The sequence below is a fragment of the Amblyomma americanum genome, chromosome 7 (genome assembly GCF_052857255.1).
Source record: "Amblyomma americanum isolate KBUSLIRL-KWMA chromosome 7, ASM5285725v1, whole genome shotgun sequence".
NCBI classification, from domain to species: domain Eukaryota; kingdom Metazoa; phylum Arthropoda; class Arachnida; order Ixodida; family Ixodidae; genus Amblyomma; species Amblyomma americanum.
The window spans coordinates 107,630,311-107,652,890 of NC_135503.1; the positions used below are offsets into that span (position 1 = coordinate 107,630,311).

The window sequence follows — 22,580 nt, forward strand, 5'->3', positions numbered from 1 at the left end:
TCATGTGCCAGATCTATCTAAATATTCACTTCGAAATTATTTGAAGAAATTTACCATTCACTTTGAACCAAAAAACTGCTATTTTCTGAAGCCTAATCATTGTCTCCTCTGGCAGCCTGATAAGCCAACAATGGTACCACAGAACCAGGAAAAGAGCCCTTGCCACTGCAAAAACCAAACCTCAGTCTGATCAAAGAATGATCTGAGCCATGGCCAAGCTTTTTCCCTAGTTTAAACTGCAACAGAAGAGGTATTACCGAGCCGATTTCTAACCTCAACACACATGTGCTTTATTCGGTTAATTAATGTACATTGAAGCATATAACCATTACCAACAATTAAACATCAGTTATGTTCAGTTTAATGGCACACAGGCAGCTAAGGCCATCATGCACCATCATAAAACATGAATAATAGTGAATTTGCACAAGCCATAGAAACCAAACTAAAACAAACTACTCATTAGCATTAGGATTCTCCAATGGTTCATGGATTACCTAAGATCCCCAAATAAGGCGTTCAGACGCTCCAAATCTTCGACTTCGCCTGCTCAACTCTACACAAGTTGTCAAACTATCTGCATCTCATTATCTCCCCATTGGTCGGAAAAAGTGCAACGTACATACAGAATTCATACGATTCCACTGAAAAACTTAATGCCAATGTTCTCGAAGATGACGAAGTTTTGATGTACTTAGACATGAAGTTGCTTTTCACGATGCTCTCAAAACAGATCCAACTTTACCGGAAAGAACACCAATCCACATTCTGGACCTCAGCAGACTTCTGTCTGGCCAATACCTATTTCACGTTCCAGCGGAACATCTTTAAACAGGTCCATAGAACGGCTAAGCGGAGCTTCTATATCTATCATGGCAGCGAACTTGACGATGGAGTTTAGAGTCTCGCACTGTCTCCAGCTTCACACCATGCCCAAGGATCTTCCTTCGGTACATGGATGAATGCTTCTGCATCATCAAGAAAATGGCTTTGAGCGCATTTCTTTTATACCTGAGCAGTACAGAACTGGCCATGACGGTTCATGACGGAGGAAGAAGTCGACGGTCATCTGCCATCCTAGGCACCCTTGGTAAATGTGACGGTGACACAATTTCATCCAGTGTATTCAGGAAGGACATGCACACTAGCATGTACTTTAACTTCAGTTCTGTGCACCCAACCTGTCACAAGCAGTTCGTGGTTATGTCACTTGTAAGCCATGCAGAAAAACCCTGCTCAGCTCTGGAAAACTGAGTGGCTGATTTGGCTATTACACGCAGTTACCTTTTGTCTTCAGGCTATCCCAGTTCGTTTACCCAGACTGTCAAAAATAGCCTAGCTCATCCAGCACCACAAGAACCGCAACGACAGGTAAAAAGGATTCCTATACCATATGCCCCCGACATAAGCGAAACCAGACTGCATGCAATAAAAGTGTTCAGGTCGGCAGTAAATCGATGTCTACTTTGTTCACTAGAGAAAAAGCGGAATAAAAGATGAAAGGCACCTGAGGACCTGCTGATACTGAGATTACAGCACACCATTGACAAGTACAAGATGTAGCTGAAGAAATTGCGAGAGGATTCTTTGACTGCACACATTTCCTACACCAGAGAAGGAGCAGCAGAAAGAGAGGCTTCAGCTTTGTTCCTCATTAATCAAATTACCAATTTCAAGAAAAAAAGACCTACCTGGTCAGAAGAAACAACTCGATGCTGTGTGGTACTGAGGCATTTATCAACAAAAACTTGTAACATATTCGAGGAGAGACGCTTTTAAAGCTACCAGACTGAAAAACTAACCAGCTATATTGGAACTACAAGTGGCGAGACTGGCTTCAGCAAACTGGTGGAACTGTGGCTGATATCTAAAGCCAAGAACTTGGACAAACCACATTCAAAGGTCTGTTCACTCATCGTGAACGAAATGAAAGTAAAGGAGAAGTTGCAATGCAACAAGCAATGTGACTGCTTTGTTAAGCGAGTGGATATTAGGATGGAAAATCAAAATGGTGACCTTGTCTTGGCCAGTTTGCTCCTGTGCTTTGTCATCAGTGGATTGATAACAACGTTTAAAATTCCAATAGCATACTATTTTACTATATGGCTAATACGGCCCCAACTCCAAAAGTTGCCGATTTTTGCCACACAAAAAGTGGAAACCTGTGGATTTAGAATTGCTCGCCTAGTAACATACAGTGAACATGAATCGCATGAAACTACTTGGAAATGGCTTGCTGACCTACCGAATCGAACACCCCTGTGACGGCAACAAACTTCTCTTCATTAGCTTCAACCTGTGCCACGTGCTGAAGAATGCGAGGTCATAGTTCTTACCGCACAACCTTGGCCGGAAAGGTCAGATTTCTACTGCACACGTAAAAGACCTCCACGAGCTACACAAGGGACAGTCTCTAAAACCTGTTCGGTATCCGAGCAGAAAGCATGTCTATCCGAATGACATAAAAAAAAAATATATGGTAAGATCCGCCCAGCTCAAGTCGATGTCACCACTGGCTTGAAACACCTCAGGGATCAGGCTGTGCACACTTGTGCCAAGTCATTTCCAGCTGCACGTTCAACACTTACAATCGTGAAGAACATTTATTGCTGGTTTATTGCTTATAACTGTCCTGCGAGCTTTTTAACCTCGCGTAAAAAGCGTGCATCTGACCTTCAGACCTGCTGTTCAGCAGGTTCGCTTTATCTTGCTACGACTGGCTGGCACAGTTGATTATCACAAAATGGTCGGTCACGCCATGATACAATAAAACATTGTTTGAAGCGTACGATCCTAAACACTGGCGACACGAACGTGGCTGACTGTGTATGTTTTCTGGTAATGGAGCTGATTGGCGGACAAGCGAACATAAGATGTGAAATCTCAATTCTCGCAAAAAAATCATTGTAAACTTTTTGCTGCCAAGTAATGCACACTCCCCCCAAATTGGTATCAACTTTTCTGAGAAAAAAAGTGGATTCATTGCAACTGTACATACAGTGTTTAAATTTTTTGTCAGTTCAGCTGCTTTGAAGGAAAAAATTTCCATTTTTGTTGCCAGTGATTAGTGCCAATTTGAATTTCTGAATGTTCAGCGGCAGTCAAATATCGCGCCGACTTTCGATTAGCCCCAACACCTGGACCAATTATCTACAGATACAGTTTAAAGAGTACAAAGGTGCCCTCTATGCTTTCTTCTTTTATCAAGTGGACCAGTCTCATTTGGACGCTGCTAGGCTTTGAAAACAAGATGGCCGATTACCCACTGCAAACAGTCTGAATGTGAAAGCACACATATTTGTTTGATCATGGTTTCAAAGAGCAGCCACAGTTGACGCAACGTGCCATGCTCCAGCACCGCCAATGTCTCTACATGGTAAACGCAGCAGTCCCTGCAGTTTTCATTTTTGTAACGTGATACCACGTCACACAACAATAGTTCACGCTCAGAAATACTATAGCAAAAAATAACAGGACGCAGTGAAGAAGTCATGGGATGAATAGTGCACTCCCATTGCCACCACTTGGTTGCTGGTGTGAATCCGGTGCCGATAGCTGCAGGGAGAGCGATCAGCGAAGAGCACTGGTGATGCGAGGTGAAAAGTCCTTTTCCTAAGCCAACGGTGGCCGGGCAGCGTATTGCCAAACCATAACCTGTAGGTGCACTCAAGTAGACAACGCTCAGGATGCAATCACAGGATATGGTGTCACGCCAGCCCGCTTTAGCGCTGCCTAAAATTTGTGAAATGACACGGGAAAGGTTTCGCTTTCACATGGAACTCGATTTGGGCATCTCATTTGACTTTTCTTCGTGATCTGTGCCAGTGTCATGTCTACATAGGCGCGGCATTTTTCTGGGTGCTATGGCATACTAAGGCACACGCTGCTCTTTCATCCTGCCCGATCTCTAATAGGCGTAACCAAAATGGATAGAAGGTAGGGAGGTGACAAAAAGATAGGAAGAACAGTGGCAGAGTGTTATCTCTAAGTATAAAACAATCAAAAGCACACCACACATGCGTAGAAAACGATACAATAAAAAATAACGGCTCCCGTGCATGTGTGCTGTTAAATTTTTGCAAGAGCAAGAAGGAATATGAAAAAAAAACAGCAAAATGTCAGCCAACCACAGGCCTTGCTTGCTTGCCCAAAAAATGGCACTTAGAAACAAAGAAAAAGACTTTATTAGAAGTCAACTCACAGCCTGATACATTCTTTTTTGTTGTGCGGGGAAGAGCCATCCGGTTGCGGTGCACCGCCAAGGTCAGCCATGCCAGCCAGTGGGGAGGAGAGGGTTTGGGGCCCTGGTGTGGAGAGCGGATCACCATCTCCTTTTCGCTTGCGCGGCTGGACAAAAGAAATGAGGCGACAAAATTAACACAGGGCGCGATCAATTGAATGTTTCTTCTGCATGCAGCAAAATTTACAGAACCAACTAAGAGAGGAGCTCTTTAAATTGTAAAATAAATTTTGGACCCGAGTTCGTCATGTAAGATATCATGAAAGCAGCTCACTATAGGAAGCAGCATTTTTTTTTGTCTTCAATGCACTATCCCATGTAAGCATAATAAAAAATGCTGTGAACTTCAAAATCCAAAGCTGTGCTTGAGAGTGAGCTCTACAACCTCCAGTTTAATGGAGCATAGACATCAAAGTTTTGCTTTTATGTTTTCTTCTTTAAATTGAAACGTTAGACTTTAGTAAACGCGGCTCCCTCATGGTGTCTGCCATCGGCCACTACATAATTTGTAATTGAATTTCTTCTTGACGCTGTTACGGTTCCGGTTTCATCAGCCCAATGATGGCTGTGATGTGTAGTTGGTGTTTAGGTCATGTGAACCATGAAGAAAAGAATGACAATATAATTCCTGATACATTGTTTTTTTGTCATTCCAAATCTTGAGGCAGGCAGGCTTAAGTGTTGTGGTGAATTAAAAATATGTATCAGCGATTACATTTGTTTTTTAATGAGTTACATGACTTTAACATCAACTACATGTCACAGCCAGTGTTCAGCTGATGAAACCACAACCAAAATAGCATGAGAGAAGAAATTCAATCATAAATTATTTAGTGGTCGTAGGCGAATACCATGTGATCAACCATGTATTCTAACAAGTAATGCATCACTCGGAAGAAGAAAACATGCAACTAATTTTAGTTGTCTATGGTCCTTTAAAGCTAGCCATGTAGCTTTTAAGGTGTTTGCCCATCGTGCTAATATTCCAACACTTCGCAGTAGTCCATTAAAAAAAAGGACAGCAAACAGCACATGAAAGCCACAACACAAGTGCAGTTGACAGCCACAAAAAGCTAAAGCTGGTGATACTGTTGCCGATATGGATAGCAGGAGTTCGCGGAGGAGTAAAAAAGTTGCTGATTATGATGAGCCGTGCCCTTGTGCGTCATCCGTGGGTGTCACCTGGAAGCTTCTGTGCGCATGCATTTCGAAGACTATTCCCGCGTGGGTCAAAGAAAGGTTGGGTGTGGCCCTTACACGCTTTTATACGGTATTGCTTCCTATTTTTGAAATTAACAGTCTGGCAGAAAAAGGCCTTTGCTATAATGAACATGCGAACCTATTATGAACTTCAGTGTGGTTGCCATCGACTACGGGTCCACGTGCGAAACGGGAGGATGTTTTCATACTAAAAGCTGCCTTACCATGACTTCAGAAAACTGGCTACAATAAGTGCACTTTCATTGGACCAGCCTTCTCAACACAAGTTTGATACACGTTTCGAGCACACAGTTTGTGAGCTCTATTGAATGTCGTGTCACTTAAGAGAAAATAGGAAAAATTTCTCTCGGTTTAGTCGCTCATTTGTTCAGGCTGAAATTTGAGCACTTGGTGGTCAGTTTTGTTTTATACTACATTTGAGTGTAATCGCTCGCTTGTTCAGCCTTAAATTTCACACAGAGGTGGCATTTAATAGTTTGTTTTATACTATGTTTCGTTGGTGTACTTATCCGATTCAGTCAACATGATTCGTTAAATCCCCATCGTCTGCAGCGACGACAAACCAAAACGATGAGCTTTCACAGCAATGGTACAGGTAGCGCCATCTTGAGCGTATGGTAGGAACGAGCACTCTATTGCTGGAGCCTTCAAAGTAGTGAGATGGTGCTACCACTACCGTTGCTGCGAAAGTTCCGTTCTTTTGGTTCACTGTTGCCGCAGATGAGGAACATTTCATGACTAATGCTGACCGAATCGGGAAAGTACTGCACTCAAGCCTAGTACAAATTTGAGCCCGAAAAAGAGAGTGGTTAAGCTGACAATTTTTTTTTATTTTTTCAGAGCAATGCAAGATGCAACTCTTGGGGACAAAATGAGCACATCGCTGTTTTTCGACATTGCGTCGCAATTAAAGTGCGCAGGTGAAACCTCCATCACAAGGCTGTGATCAGGCAAATATTAGACAATTACACTACATGAGCCGAGTAGCGAGCCCAGTGAGCTGCGAGCACATTAGTGACAGATGACACACTTTCAGCTTCAAGCCAAACATATCCACCCAATGGCTAAGCTTGCATATACAGTCAAACGTCAATATATCGAACAGTGCAGTGATCGCAAAATAGGGGAATCCCCTAAAATATTTGACCAACACTGCTCCCACTTCGAGTTATTGACCAATTCGCTCTCGCCTTACCATAAGCTTGCCGTCCCGGTTAGCTCAGTTGGTAGAGCGATTGATGCGGTGGTCCCAAGTTCGAACCCCGGACCAGGACAAATTTTTCTTTAACTGCAAAGTTTCTTAGAAAGCTGTATAGTTTTCCTTTGTAGCCGTATGTGGCAGCGTTCGGGTGGATGTGAATGAGTAATTACTCCCTTATTAGAAATCTACTCCACCTTGGGGGATTCCCCTAAAATATTTGACCAACAATTGCAGTTTTCGCTTGAAGACTAAAGACAGTACATAACAGAAAACACGTTATGAAATAAAAGTAGCTGAAAAATACTTGAAAACATTTACAGTAAACCACCATAACTCGAAGTCATAAATGCAGAGAAACATTTCATGATCGAGTGCGGCAGCAGCCATGGAATGCCACTACGAGTGGGGTGCGGAGAGTGGGACAGGCGAGGGTGTAGGGGAAGTCGGTGGCACCAGAAGAGAGCACGTGTGGTTGTGTCACCGCTGCCTCTAGACCAGCCGCGAAGGCATCTGCTTCTTCATGACTGTATGTTCCTGCGCTTGGTCTGCCCACGTGGTTTCCCCCGAAAACTGACTCTTCGGCTGTCGCCGGCGCTTTCCGTAGTCGCAGCTCCCGACGCGCGACTGATCGGCGCCGTAATCAGATGAGCAACCGCGTGGTGGCGATGGGCGTGCACTGCTCATCCCATGTCTCTTTTACTATGTCCTATTATTTTTTTTCTACTTTTGAGCATGAACTATTATAGCACCATGTAGATGCACTGACGGCGGTGGAGAACTGCATGCTGCATCAACTGCAATTGCTCGTAGTGAACGTAGACGCTCCTCTTATGTCGGTCAGTTCATGTGTGCCAATTTTTAAGTAATTCAGCATTAGCTAACAGATACAGTAATACCTCAGTTGTACGAACGTCAGTTTAAGGAATATTTCAGAATAACGAACTTTTCAAAAATCCCCGACGGTTTTCCTATGCATTCTATGCAAAAATGCTTCATTTGAACGAACTCAACCGGAGGACCCAGGCTTATTTTTGCTATCAGTTCAACGAAGTTTAATAATCTGCAGCACTGATGTAACCGATGGCATCCCCCCCACAAACCACCCCTCCGGCAGCACTGTAACTTCGCTGGTACTTACAGCACTGCCAAAGCAAAGCAGCTGCGCGGGAGACGAAAACATCACTGGTGCTTACAGCGCTTCAGAGGCAAAGCAGTGAAGCGGGAGCTGATGAGCAATGTGCCTTTTTCTTTCTCATCAGTTCCATTCAGCCATCTTAGTTTTGAGTAGCAACAGCAGTTTGTGTGCCCACATGCATAATGAGTGTGATGCAACGTAAGCGGTTGCCTATATCAGATAAGCCACCAGAACCCTTCAGCAGCCGGAAAAAGGTCAAAAGCAAGTGGACGTTGTGAAGGACTACGGTACTGCACCATCGACATTGTGAATGATAGTCAAGCAAAGACCGAAGATGGAAGGTGAAACATTGTTGAGCCCCACAAGGAAACGACTGCATGGGATATTTCAAGGCAGTGCACGATACCATTGCAGTATGGCTTCGCAACTTGCGATCTCAAAATAATTCTGTGTCTGGCCTGATGATACAGGGCAACACAAATAAGGCATCTGCTCAGCTTCTAGACGTTCGCGGCTTTAAAGCAAGCAGCGCCTGGCTTACCCGATTTCGGGACAGACATGCAATCGCTTGGAAGATGATTTGCGGTGGAGGTAAGGATGCTGACCACGAAGCGGCAAGAATGTGGAGAGAACAAAAACTATGGGATATCATAAGTGGATATATGCCTGACGACGTTTACAACGCTGAGACTGGTATGTTTTATCAGACTCTTCCCAAAAAGACAATGGCAAACAAAAATGATAGCTGCAAAGGGGAGAACATATAAAAGCTAAGAGTAACTGTGCTCTTTTGCTGCAACGCCAGTGGCAGACACAAGGTCAAGCCGCTAGTGGGAGGCAAATACGCGAAACTTCCTTGCTTTAAATGTGTCCCTTGCCTGCTATGCGCCTATAAAAATACTGTATGTGCCTATAAAAATACTGTATTTACACGATTGTAAGTCGACCTATCTTTTTAGATTTCAAAATCCGAAGTGGGGAATGCGCCTATAGAAATACTGTATTTACACGATTGTAAGTCGACCTATTTTTCAAAATTTCAAAATCCGAAGTGGGGGGGGGGGGGGGGGGGGGGGAGGTCGACTTACAATCGTAACAAAAACATGCCACTATAAGTAAAGGTGAGACAAACGAGATATCGGGCATGCTACAGAGTGTTTGCATTTTTGCTGTGCGGCTCCGTCGCATCGCTCTTGGTGCTGGCCTTGAGCAGCTGCTATGTCAACGCGCAGAACTGGCACCCCTGCCGCCGTGGACAGCGCCCAATGGCAGCTATCGATAAGCAGCAAACCGGCACCCCACACTCCCCACACGTAGCTGCAGACTGTGGCTGCTGATAAGCAGCGGTAGCCCGATAACGCAATCGCGTTCTACGGGAAGCTCAAGCGTCCAACACGTTTTCATTTTACTTTCTAATGCGTGCTCGGCGCTCAAGGAAGGGCTGCTGTTCCAATCGAGGCGGCACCCCCACTCGGAATGGCAACGGCACCGGGGAGTGTCAGTAGCCGACAGAAAAGCCAACGCTATTCACGCGTAGTTTCTCTTTGGCTTTGACGCACTTGAGTACTGCCGGCAGCATTTCACAAGTCTAATGTAGTGCTTCACCAGTCGTCATTTGTGCTCCGTGTCCAGGAAGCAACCAGCGCTCGTTCACAGCTACATTCAAGATGGCCGTCATCATTTACACCAAAGAAACGAACAACGGCGCGCCGGATCACAAGTTCGACATTCGCAACAGGTGATACAGGTGTGGCAGCGGCAGCAAGGAAAATTTTCAGCTGTTCCATGCGATGTCGTGATGTGGCTGTTTGCGACGTGCGGGATTTTGATGCACGCCGACGTTAGAACGACATGGTGTGGGACCGCAGCAGCAATCATGACGACAGCACTAGTGCGGACGATGGCGCAATTGTGGACAAGTAGTCCAGTGACTAACACATTTTCGTTTCGGAAGGTGCCCACGTTCACGGCCGCGCACAGCAGCCGATATGGGCTGGCAATAAACGGCGGCCGCTGGATAATGCTATCGCGTTCAACTATTCAAGGCCAAGCTTAAACAACCTTGAAGTTTTTTTTTTTTTTTTTTCGAAAGTGTGATTGGGGTGGGGGGGGTCGGCTTACAATCGTGTAAATACGGCAACAAAAAAGCATAGATGACCAAGAATATTTTCAGTGAATAGCTCCTGAGTGTGATTGTAGAAATGAGGAAGGCAAAAAGAAGCATTCTTTTGATTAGTGACAATTGCTTGGCACACCTTGTCAATGTCCATTTTAAGCAATGTGTGTGCTGAGTACCTCCCGCCAAACTGCGTTGCTGTGCTTCAACCGCTCAATCTGGGCATCATTCGGAACTTGGAAAACAAGTACCGACGCCGTCGTGTTCAGCGTATTTTAATTAACACAAAGGTTTGAAACAATGTCTCCATCAATGTCAGGCAGGTGGATGAGATGGTGACGATCTTCTAGTGGGAAGTAACACTAGCTACTATTAGAAACCGCTGGCACAAATCTGACCTTTCCCCCCGTGCACTGAAAGCGAGCACAAGGAACAGCGTGACGAGGTGACCCCGGGATGTGGATGGAGATTTGTCACCAGCTGGATGTTGACAACACTTATATGTGTGAAGACTATGTGCAGTGTGATAGTGGGCTTATAATCTGTGCTGAGCTAACAGATCTGGAAATTCTTTCCAATGTTCATCCCGAAGAAGAAGATTGTGATGAAGAAGAGACAATGGCAGAGGTAGATTCAAACCCTGCAACTCTAGCCAAGGCCTAGGACACCTTGGAAAGTTGAGAGACTCTGCGTCTCATCACCAAGCTGTGTCAGTGGACATGCACCAAAACATACTCTCTGGACAGTTTTGTTACTTTTTGTGGTCTAAGAGTACCAGTTCAAATGAAAATAGATTTTTTTTCAAAGTCAGAAAAGCTGTATTGTAACTGTTATGCACTTTGTATATATCAATGTACAGAACTTCATAAATTGTATTTCACAATTTTGAGGGTATGCTGTTCTTTATGCCGTTGCATATTCTAGTGACTATTCAGTTTAGTCAACTTTCAGTGAAGTGAACTATTTTCTGTGGGTCCCATGAAATTCACTCAAGTGAGAGTTTACTGTAGTCGGCATAGCGAGTTTGGTATATCAATGTCAACTGTCGCAAAATCTTTATTGCATGAAGTTCTCAAATACACGTGCTTCAATGAGGGCGGCATTGGGGAATTGAGAAACTTCATAATATTGGCGAATTTGCTACATATAGGTTTCTCACACCCAGGTTTAACTGTACACAGAACTCCATTGCGGCAACAATGAGACCCATTGTATGATGCGACCCAGTGAGAGATATGACCATGTGTCTACGTAGTGTGACCTTGCAAGTGGCCCACCCTCTTGGTGGTGCCACCTTGCGAGTGGTTCCACCCTAAATGTGCCATGACCATGCAAGTGACGTGACATTGTAAGTGATGCCGCCCTGTAAGCAATGTGGCCCTGCGAGTGACGCTACTCTAGGAGTGATGCAACCCCAGAAGTGAAATGATCCTGTGACTGATGAAACCTTGTCAATGATGAAACCCAGCAACTATCACTTCATGCACAACACGCAAGAAGCGAGTAGCGTACAAGGGTGGCAGCCACCAAGGGTGATGGGGAAGACATGATGAGGATCTCGTTGGCCTGCGTCTCGCTGATCTCCTCCAGCAGAGGGCCAGGAAACACTCGCCGCAGGAAAGCTTTCTGCTCCGCCGAGAATGGTGGTCCAGGCAGGAACGTAATCCGCTTCTGGGTCTCCTCTGTGTGTGCATGAAAAAAGAACGCACTCACAGTGCGGCATTCACTCTACAACCCCCCCTTGCATACGGAAATATTCCCTCATGCCACAATGCTATGCATAGTAGAGGCACAAATGCATTTGGTGGAACCCCCCAAGATGGTTTACAATTCAGTAAAAGGAGTAATTGTTCTTTTGGGTAGATGCTAAGCAGTAATTAATGCCTTATTCATACAGTTGTTCCACCAGGTTGAAGCTTCAACCTATAACTGAACTTTAATCGGAGTTTAGTGGCTTTACACGGTAGTGTGAACAGCTGCTGAACTCTTAATGGCAGTGAGCTTCAATAAATGCCAGTGACACTGACCAGTAAACATCACACAATGATAAAGCAGTCCCCAACTCAACCACATTGACTGACAAGGCGATTTTTTTTTCCAGCGTACGTGCTTTTCGTCTTTGATTGCTTTCCTTATTAAGAAATCTGAATGTTGCATTCATAACTACAGTTGAACCAGATTATATTGGATGTACTCAGACATTTTGAATTACTGCCTGTATAAAAAAAAACTAAAAAGGAATCCGTACAGAAGTACAGCAGTAAATATGACAGTACTGAACTGCTACGCACTGGAAAATGTGCCATGCAACTACTGTGGCAGAGAAGTAACACGTTACTGACTGGAATGCATGTCGATGGAGTGCCAATCTGCTCATTCTGCTCCTGGCTAAATGTTAGTCATGACCACCCGCCACAAAAGCTACAGGTTTGCGATGCAGATAGAAAAATAGAAGGATAGAAATGATATCCGACAGATCTGATTAAGAAGCGCCAAAACATGAAGGCATCTAACACTACCGATAGAATAGAACTAACGGAGCTATCAAAGTTAATAAATAAGCGCAAGGTAGCCGACATAAGAAAGTTTAATATGGAGAGAATCGAGCATGCTATAAAGAATGGAGGTAGCCTAAAAATAGTGAAGAGGAAACTAGGCATAGGTAAAAACCAGATGTATGCATTAAGAGACAAGCAGGGCAATGTCATTAGCAATATGGATAAGATAGTTAACGTAGCCGAAGAGTTCTACACTGACCTGTACAGTAGCCAATGTAATCAGAGCGTTAATGAGAAAGGCAGCAGTGCACAGCAATGCGTCATCCCACCAGTAACGAAAGATGAAGTACAGAAAGCCTTAGAAGCAATGAAAAGGGGAAAAGCAGCTGGGGAGGATCAGGTAACAGCAGATCTGTTGAAGGATGGAGGGGACATCGTGCTAGAAAAACTAGCCACCCTGTATACGCAATGCCTTATGACCTCAACTGTACCAGAAGCTTGGAAGAATGCAAACATTATCTTAATTCATAAGAAGGGAGACGCCAAGGACTTGAAAAATTACAGGCCGATCAGCTTACTATCCGTTGCCTACAAAGTATTTACTAAGGTAATCGCTAATAGAGTCAGGGCAACGTTAGACTTTAATCAACCAAATGATCAGGCAGGCTTTCGTAAAGGATATTCCACAATAGATCATATTCACACTATCAATCAGGTGATAGAGAAATGCGCAGAATATAACCAACCTCTATATATAGCTTTCATTGATTACGAGAAAGCATTCGACTCAGTGGAAACCTCAGCAGTCATACAGGCATTGCGTAATCAGGGGGTAGAAGAGCCTTATGTCAAAATACTGGAAGATATATATAGCAACTGCACAGCTACTATAGTCCTCCATAAAGTCAGCAATAAAATTCCAATAAGGAAGGGCGTCAGGCAAGGAGACACGATCTCGCCAATGCTGTTCACCGCATGTTTGCAGGAGGTATTTCGAAGCCTGAATTGGGAACAGTTGGGAATAAGAATAAATGGAGAATACCTAAATAATCTGCGATTTGCTGATGACATTGCCTTGCTGAGTCACTCAGGAGGTGAACTGCAAATCATGATCAACGAGTTAGACAGGCAGAGCAGATCGATGGGTCTAAAAATTAACATGCAGAAAACCAAGGTAATGTTCAACAGCCTAGCAAGGGAACAACAGTTCACAATTGGCAGCGAGAGCCTAGAAATTGTGCCGGAATACGTCTACTTAGGGCAGGTAGTGACAGCTGATCCAGATCATGAGAGGGAGATAACTAGAAGGATAAGAATGGGCTGGAGCGCATATGGCAAATTCTCGCAGATCATGAGTGGCAGTTTACCAATTTCCCTCAAGAGGAAAGTGTACAACAGCATAATCTTACCGGTACTCACCTACGGGGCAGAAACGTGGAGGCTAACGAAAAGAGTTCAGCTTAAGTTAAGGACAACGCAGCGAGCCATGGAAAGAAAAATGATAGGTGTAACGTTAAGAGATCGGAAGCGGGCAGAGTGGGTGAGGGAACAAACACGGGTTAATGACATCCTAGTCGAAATCAAGAGAAAGAAATGGGCTTGGGCAGGGCATGTAATGCGAAGGCAAGATAACCGCTGGTCCTTAAGGGTAACGGAGTGGGTTCCAAGAGAAAGTAAGCGTAGCAGGGGGCGGCAGAAGGTTAGGTGGGCGGATGAGATTAAGAAGTTTGCAGGCAAAGGGTGGATGCAGCTGGCAAAGGATAGGGTTAATTGGAGAGACATGGGAGAGGCCTTTGCCCTGCAGTGGGTGTAGTAAGGCTGATGATGATGATGATGATGATGATGAGATCCTGCTCATGTGCGCAATTCACATTGTTCATTTTCATGAGCAGTGCACTGCACTTCTTTGCACTGCACTGCACCCTGGCTGACCTACAAGTCTTACTGCATACACGGAGCAGCAACAAGGTTAAACTATGCACCTATTCGATCGTGCACCATGAGAGCAAAAGCTCTCCAAAAAGAATAGGCTCCTAGTTGCTTCAAAATAATATTAACGCTCACATTTGTGCAATTCATTGTTTACTTGGAACTCTGACCTACAGCGCCTCCTCTCAGGACTAGCCCTCACAAGTGAAACACAATTGCTGGCAGTTGGTGTCAGAAAAGTGATCAGTAAACAAAAAGTTCATGCAATCAAAACAGACAAGTAGTAAGCGAAAAAAGAAAGTATGCCTGCATCAATGACTATGCTGTACTTGGACAGCTCACACTGTCGTGTTAGAGCATTCCACATAGCATGGGAATGACATGAAACCTGAACAAAGATCGCATAGCTAATTCGCCAAGTGCAAGGCGAAAAACAGTCTAAAGAGACTATTCCTGTACTGGAGCTGTTCTTACCAGGCCCGCTGGGGTCGAAGTATTCGGGCTGCTGGCGATTCAAGCCGAGCTTGGTGCAGACCTCTACCGAGCACTCCTGGCTGGTGGACACGAAGAGCACAGGCATGGAGCACGACAGGTAACCCTGCACTTTCACGATGTCCGAACTGGGGAGGTCCACGCGTACATCTGGACCCTCTGCAAAGTAGGGGCAACCTGGCAGGTCATTCTAGACCTGAACGCATGTTGCATTTATAATCAGGAGCGCACTTTGGTGGCTTGGTGGCTGCAGCATTCAGCTGCCGAGCCCAAGGATGCAGGACCAAATACCAGCACTGGTAGCCACATTACAACGCTGCCAAAACACAAAGGAAGACCACGTGCTTTGCGGTGTCAGTGCATGTTAAAGAGACAGCAAAGTCAAACTGAAGCTTACCTGCATCGATAAGGAACCGTGTTCCAATAAAAACGGACCACTCTCACCAAAAACAGTTTTTATAATTCAGAATACAAACACACAAACAAAAAAAAAACAATATACAGGGTGCCACCATCACTGGCCAATTTGACAAGTAAAATGCGTGCGTTACTGTGAAACTACTGTGAAACCTTATTGATGCATTCCCAGTTCATGCTCCCAAATTCGCAGGCAATAAAAATTGCCCATAGAGGTATGCCATTGTTCTTCCGGTTAATATGTAGGCTCATAACCAGAGCTGAGCAAATGCCTTCATTTTTGCTTTTCCTTCCTCACCCTCACTTTTATCCATGTCCCTCTCTCACCCTCAGCCTCATTTTGAAAAGTTATCTGGCCCTCCCTCACCCTCACTTCGAAAAATTTGCGGGTCCACCTTCGCCCTCGCCCTCACAATGTCGGCCCTCCCTCACCCTCACTAACAGTCGTTTTAAAATTCGAATTATATTTTCTAGTAGGCAACTTCTGGCGATATTACTGAGTAATAAACATACAAGACAAGCTCTGAAGGCACTATTGGACGAGAGGCTATATGCTTATACTATTGTGTGTGTGCGTGTACGTATGTGTGAGCTGTTTGAGCTAATACGTGAGAAAAAACCGAGAGAGTTACGAGTTGAGCCTTAAAATATCACTTCTGGCACGCATTGCATGTATTCATGTGCCCTGCACTTATAACATCTCCTTGTTATCTATATTTATTTTGCTTATACTGCAATCCCTACTGGAGATTTGAGCAGGGTGGAATACAGATAAGTACAGATACAGATAACAATACTTAAAGGGGCCCCGAAACACATAACCAGTGCATTGTTATGCCTCTTGCTTGCATAGAATGAATTATAGTGATGCTATTAGCATCAGCCATACCGTGTATACTCTGGTTTTTAATATTTTAATTAGCTTGCAAAAACAAATTCAGGGGGCTGACGGTGTCACCATACAGTGGCGGTTTTTAGCAGTGGATATGACATCACATGGTGGGAGCTTTATGATTGAACAAACAGTAAATATATTTCAAATTGGGTTAATAACTAGAGATACGTTTTGTCAAGTTGTTGTGTTTTATATTACATCAACAAAACCAACTTGTTTGCCTTAGATAAAAGTGCTGTAAAGCAAGTAAAACAAAAATACACCACCAGAGGGTCTGGCTACTTTTTGCATCGAAGAGCTTTGCGCTTCTTTGTAAACATCCTACGACCTAGCACACAACACTTATGGCTACTCTCTATGTATCTGAGAAGGGCTTTGCGGAATCGATCTGATCGAGCCATTGCACAACGTTCGTTTCGGTCCCGAGGAAGAATGCAAAGAAAAAAGCCGTTCGTTTCACATTTAGCAGTGCGCATCGTCAGCTTGTGGAGGATCACCGGGCGGCGGCGCCAGATGGCACGCTCCTTGCTCGCCGTAACCAACCAGCGCTCCAGAAGCGACGGGCAATGGTAGGCGGTAAGCAGTAGCGGTACGCGCTATGCTAAGTGTGTCTGACATCTTGTGCAGGCTGTCACACCGTCGCAGTATCTCGAGTTCGAGTTTAGATCCAGATAGGATCGCGTTCGGGGCTATAAGTCAGGGAACGTCACTTATCAGTGTTCCCTTCTGCGCCATTGGTGTGATGATGAAGCATCGCTGGGTCAGCTAAGCATTCACATGGTTGTTGTAACCGTGCGAATGGCGCTGGCTGCCTTGGCAAGAACGAGTTACAGAGAACAGGCAACCATGGAGTGCAAACTTCCGGCACGTGCTCAGATAGGTTGTTTTGATTGGTCGCACTAAGTGTTGTCATTGGGAGAGTGAAATGGGAATGGGAAGCTGCGTCAAAATCGAGTTAAGGGCAGCATTTTGTTTGCTTGCATTCTGAAATTTCTTCATTGAATATTTTCCGTTTCTATGCATCGATTCTTGTAATTCTTTTTGATTCAGTATCTGTGTGACAAAGAATCCATCTGAAGTGTAACCGGCATCCGTTCAAGCAGTGTTTCGCAGCCCCTTTAAAACGGTTATTACGCATGGTAAATGGCGTTACTGTGCGGCTATGTCTTTGCCTAGTGGCGTAACGAGATGGAAAAGAAATTAATCTCATGACATCTGTCTAATAGTGGCCGTTAATAAGTTGAGAAAAATTTTAGTCATGACACATGGTTTTTTGCGTTAATGGTGTCAAATCTGCTTTAGTTAAGAGTTCTGTCACTGACGTACATCCAAATATATTATAAATGAAGTGAGCTCCTTTTCGTTGCATTGTTTCTATCTTGTGTAAGTTTTAGTGAAAGGGTCCGAAATAATGCATGGGTATTCTAGTATCGGCAGAATTACGGTCTTGTATGCGAGTATTATCGGACAGAACAAGTAGAAAGTCTCAAGGCTCTCCTCAGAAAGAACAACTTGTGATTAACTTTGGCCATTACGTAGTCAATGTGCTCAGTCCAAGTGAGGTCATTAGTGATCAAGAATCCCAGATACTTATAATATATCTAAAAAACCTCGAGAAAAGTTTCGATAGGATGAATATTTACGTTTCTTATCTAAAGCGGCGTCTGCAGCAATGTACAGCGTTGTGGTCCGATATTTCATCTACTATCTGGCAATTTGTTTTGGCAGTAATTGATCTGCTAACAAAAGGAGGTCAAGCATTGATTGAAAATTGCTTTAAAATATGGTATTTTCTTCTACAATTTGCAATAAGTCGAGGACAGAAGTAATGGCAAACATAGCTTCACCTTGGGGGTCATGCTTTTTAACTGAATAATTTGACCAATCTACTTCAAGCAAATTAAAATATCCTGACAGTATAATACAATTGTTGGATTTAACATTCGTGCACAAATACTCTTTGAGTTCGTCTGATACGGCAACGGTAGAGTTGGGGGGCCTGTGCACTGCTCCAATAATTTATCCAACGTTTCCATAGTGTGTTGTGCAAAAAATGCACTCTACATTGGGTACATCACGCATTGGTAAGATTCGAAGGGATGATTTGAACCGAATGCTGACACCTCCACCTCTACCATCACGATCCTTTCGGTACAAACTGTACCCAGTGGTAACGAACTCACTGTCAAACACTGTATTGTTGAGCCAAATTTCTGTTAAAACCGATATTTCAGGGTCCTGCAAAAGCAGAAGGGCCTCCAACTCAGTTGTCTTGTTTATGACACTTCTGCAATAAACATTTAGTATCTTCAAGGTCTCAAGTGTCTTAGTCCGGAGTCAGTTTGTTTCTTTCTAAGCCTAAAGCGAGGAGCTCTTGTTTCATCCCAACCATACAGTACGCAATTAACACTTAGCTTATCATAGATTAGCTTTAAAGCTTGGTGCTCTCTTTCCCCTCTTCTTCACAGCTTTCCCACTGCTGTTTCTGTGTTTCCCTAGCCTGTTTAGAAAAGAACTAAGCTACTGATTTTGAGCATTTTGGCGTTTTTATTTTGAGTTGATTTTGGTGATTTTGAGTTAATGGCATGATCATAATATTGACATTTTTTCACAGAAGTCGAGAAGTTTCAAAATGACTGGTCGTGCCTTGTTTATTTCCTTTTTACCCACACTGTGGCATCTTTGGACACCATTCACTGTTAGACCAAGTTGTTCCAGAAAAACACCATCAATTACTTCCAGTTCCTCGCTAGTCTCCTCGCTGAGCTCTTTGATTCCATAAATGATTACGTTATTTCTCCTGCCTCCGTTGTCTAAGTCATCTATCTGGTTCCCGCCCAGTTATCCGCCGATTGGTGAGTTTCAACGAGTGGGACGGCGAGCGCAAGCTGCGCAACGTCTACTTTGCGCTGCAGGACTCGGCCAAAACGTGGTTTGAGAACCACGAAGCTTTTTTTACCACCTGGGAGGCTTTTCGATGTGAGCTGCCAGCGACATTTACCAGCAGCAAAAGAAAAGAGAAAGCTGAAATCGCCCTGCGCTTGAGATCACAGCAGCCGAACAAGAGCGTCGTGATGTTCATAGAGGACCTGACGCGACTGTTCAATCGGGCCGACCCTGCTATGCCCGAAGCCAAGAAGGTACGCCACTTAATGCATGGCGTAAAAGAGCAGCTGTTTGCTGGACTGGTCCATGACCAGCCAAGAACAGTGTCCGACTTCACCAAGGAGGCAACGGCTATCGAGCGCTCTCTGCAGGAACGGGGCGCGCACTACGGACGTCAGGCTACTGTAGCAGCTCCTTCCCAGTACATGCCTACGTCGCTGCCCGCCGAGGAGCTCCGGGAGCCTGTAAGAAGCCTAGTGCGCGAGGAACTAGCAAAACTTCACTTTGAAGCTCCACAGGTCAGCGTCGCTGCCGTAACGGATGTGGTCCGCAAGAAATCCGGCAAGTTGTGCAGCCACTCCCAGCTCCACACCCATCGCCTTCCGTTATGACGTACAGCGAGGCGCTATGAAGTCCTGGGCCAGCGATGCAAGCCTTTTCCCCCATTGCTCCTGTGCCTTATCTGCAGGAGTGAATCGCAACAGTACCCTCCGTGCCGCAGGAGTTCAGGCCCCCCGTGAGCAAAGCGCATGCTTTGCGTACGCCAAACAATCGGCTGCTCTGTTACCACTGCGGGGAGCCCGGCCACATCCTCCGCAACTGCCCTTACCGCAGAACTGGTTTAAGGGGGTTTTCACCTGACACACCTCGACCACGCTACGGTGAAAGACCACGAGATATCGAACAGTACGTGGCTGATAACGTGCAATCTTCGACCTCGCAGCGACGCCAGTGCCGATCGCCATCCCCAAGGCAATTCTCTTCGCCCGGCCCCCCGTCGTCCTCTGGCCAGTTCAGAGGTACGTCCCCACGTCGGGAAAACTGAAGACGGTCTCCAGCAGGGGTAGGGCTGCCGCTACTGGACCGAGTCAAGAGCCTCCACTCGATGATTCGCCGCGACGCTCCGACCGACGATGACGACCTGACCCAACGACCTCCACAACGCGCTGCGACTGACCGGTTTCCACCAAAATTCCGGTATCCGTCGACAACCACAACGTTACCACAATCGTGGATACCGGCGCCGATTTTTCTGTAATGAGCAGACGGTTAGCCACGGCCTTGAGGAAGGTTCTGACCCCTTGGTCTGGGCCACAGATCCGGACAGCTGGTGGCCACATGGTAACTTCAATCGGTGTCTGCACTTTGCGAATCCAGATCCGCGGTGTTACTTTCCCTGGTTGCTTTGCTGTGTTACCCGAGTGCTCCAAAGACCTCATACTCGGTTTGGATTTCCTTCAGGAGTACGGTGCCGTTATCAACCTTCAGGAGCTAATCGTGTCGTTTTCCACCCAAGGCCCTGTCGACGACGATACCGAGCCACACCGGGCTAAGTTATACGTCTGTGAAGACCATGTGAAGACATAAGACGCAGCGATGGCATAGAGGTAGAACATCTGCCTCGCGTGCATGAGGACCGGGGTTCAAATCCTGGTGCCGCGCAATTCTCCACCGGGTTTAAAATAAAAAAAAAATCCGCGTGTCGATGGAATTGCATAACCAGGCCTGGAGTGCGGCCTGATCTCGGTAACCAGAACTGACAACGCACTCTCTCACCAGAGCAGGATTTGGCCACCCTGGTGTAGTACTTGGCCACAACCTTCTATGATCAAACCAATTAACCCTCGGCCCTCAGTCCCCAGCGGCTGCAGAGCAACTGACCACGTCGGCGGTCAGACCTGTGACGCAGCGGAGGGTGCTAAGAATCTCTGGCTCCGGACAGGCCGCGATTGGAATCTGAACCTGGCAACGTTTAACGCTAGAACTTTAGCTAGTGAGGCTAACCCAGCAGTGCTGTTTAAGGAACTAGCGGGAATTAAATGGGATGTGATAGGGCTTAGCGAAGTTAGGAGGACAGGTGAGGCGTATACAGTACTAAAGGACGGACACATGCTGTGCTATCGCGGGTTAGAGGATAGACGAGAACTAGGTGTGGGATTCCTCATTAATAAGGATATAGCTGGCAATGTAGAGGAGCTCTACACTATTAACGAGAGGGTAGCAGCTATAGTAATGAGGCTGAATAGGAGGTACAAGCTGAAAAGTGGTGCAGGCCTACGCACCCACATCCAGCCATGATGACCATACCGTTGAAAGTTTCTATGAGGACGTAGAATCGGCAATGAATAAAGTAAAATTGCAGTACACTGTACTGATGAGCGACTTCAATGCGAAGGTGGGCAAGAAGCAGGCTGACGACCACGCGGTAGGTGACTATGGGATAGGCTCTAGAAATAGCAGGGGAGAGTTATTAGTCGAATTCGCGGATAGAAATAATTTACGGATCATGAATACCTTCTTCCGCAAACGAGAAAACAGAAAGTGGACCTGGAAGAGCCCCAATGGTGAGATTAAAAATGAAATTGACTTCATAATATGCGCTAAACCTGGCATCATTCAGGATGTGGCCGTCCTCGGAAAGGTGCATTGTAGCGAGCACAGAATGGTAAGGTTTAGAGTTACCTTAGACTTGAAGAGGGAACGGAAGAAGCTATTGAAGAAGAAGACCATTAACGAGCTAGCCGTAAGAGGGGAAGCACAGGAGTTTAGGATAGCTCTGCAAAACAGATATTCGGCTTTAACTGAGGAAGATGATCTTGATGTTCATTCAATGCACGATAATCTGACCTCAATAATTACGGAGTGCGCAGTAGAAGTAGGCGGTAGGACAGTTCGAAAGGATACCGGGAAGCTATCTCAGGTAACGAAAGATCTGATTAAGAAGCGCCAAAACATGAGGGTATCTAACCCTACCGATAGAATAGAACTAACGGAGCTATCAAAGTTAATAAATAAGCGCAAGGTAGCCGACATAAGAAAGTTTAATATGGAGAGAATCGAGCATGCTATAAAGAATGGAGGTAGCCTAAAAAGAGTGAAGAGGAAACTAGGCATAGGTAAAAACCAGATGTATGCATTAAGAGACAAGCAGGGCAATGTCATTAGCAATATGGATAAGATAGTTAACGTAGCCGAAGAGTTCTACACTGACCTGTACAGTAGCCAATGTAATCACAGCATTAATGAGAAAGGCAGCAGTGCACAGCAATGCATCATCCCGCCAGTAACAAAAGATGAAGTAAAGAAAGCCTTAGAAGCAATGAAAAGGGGAAAAACCGCTGGGGAGGATCAGGTAACAGCAGATCTGTTGAAGGATGGAGGAGACATCGTGCTAGAAAAACTAGCCACCCTGTATACGCAATGCCTTATGACCTCGACTGTACCAGAAGCTTGGAAGAATGCAAATATTACCTTAATTCATAAGAAGAGAGACGCCAAGGACTTGAAAAATTACAGGCCGATCAGCTTATTATCCGTTGCCTACAAAGTA

At 45.2% G+C, this 22,580-nt stretch overlaps 1 protein-coding gene across 4 annotated transcripts in view; it reads right to left on the bottom strand.

The window, feature by feature from the left end:
- The window catches only part of LOC144099460 (uncharacterized), a 181,784-nt gene that overhangs the window by 52,442 nt on the left and 106,762 nt on the right, over window positions 1-22,580 (bottom strand). For all 4 annotated transcript variants that reach the window (XM_077632770.1, XM_077632773.1, XM_077632772.1 and 1 more), the window contains 3 exons: window positions 14,815-14,991; window positions 11,426-11,595; window positions 4,202-4,347 (listed from right to left, as the gene is read on the bottom strand). In XM_077632770.1, the coding sequence (XP_077488896.1) occupies window positions 4,202-4,347; window positions 11,426-11,595; window positions 14,815-14,991 (493 nt within the window). The remainder of the gene's footprint in view (window positions 1-4,201; window positions 4,348-11,425; window positions 11,596-14,814; window positions 14,992-22,580) is intronic.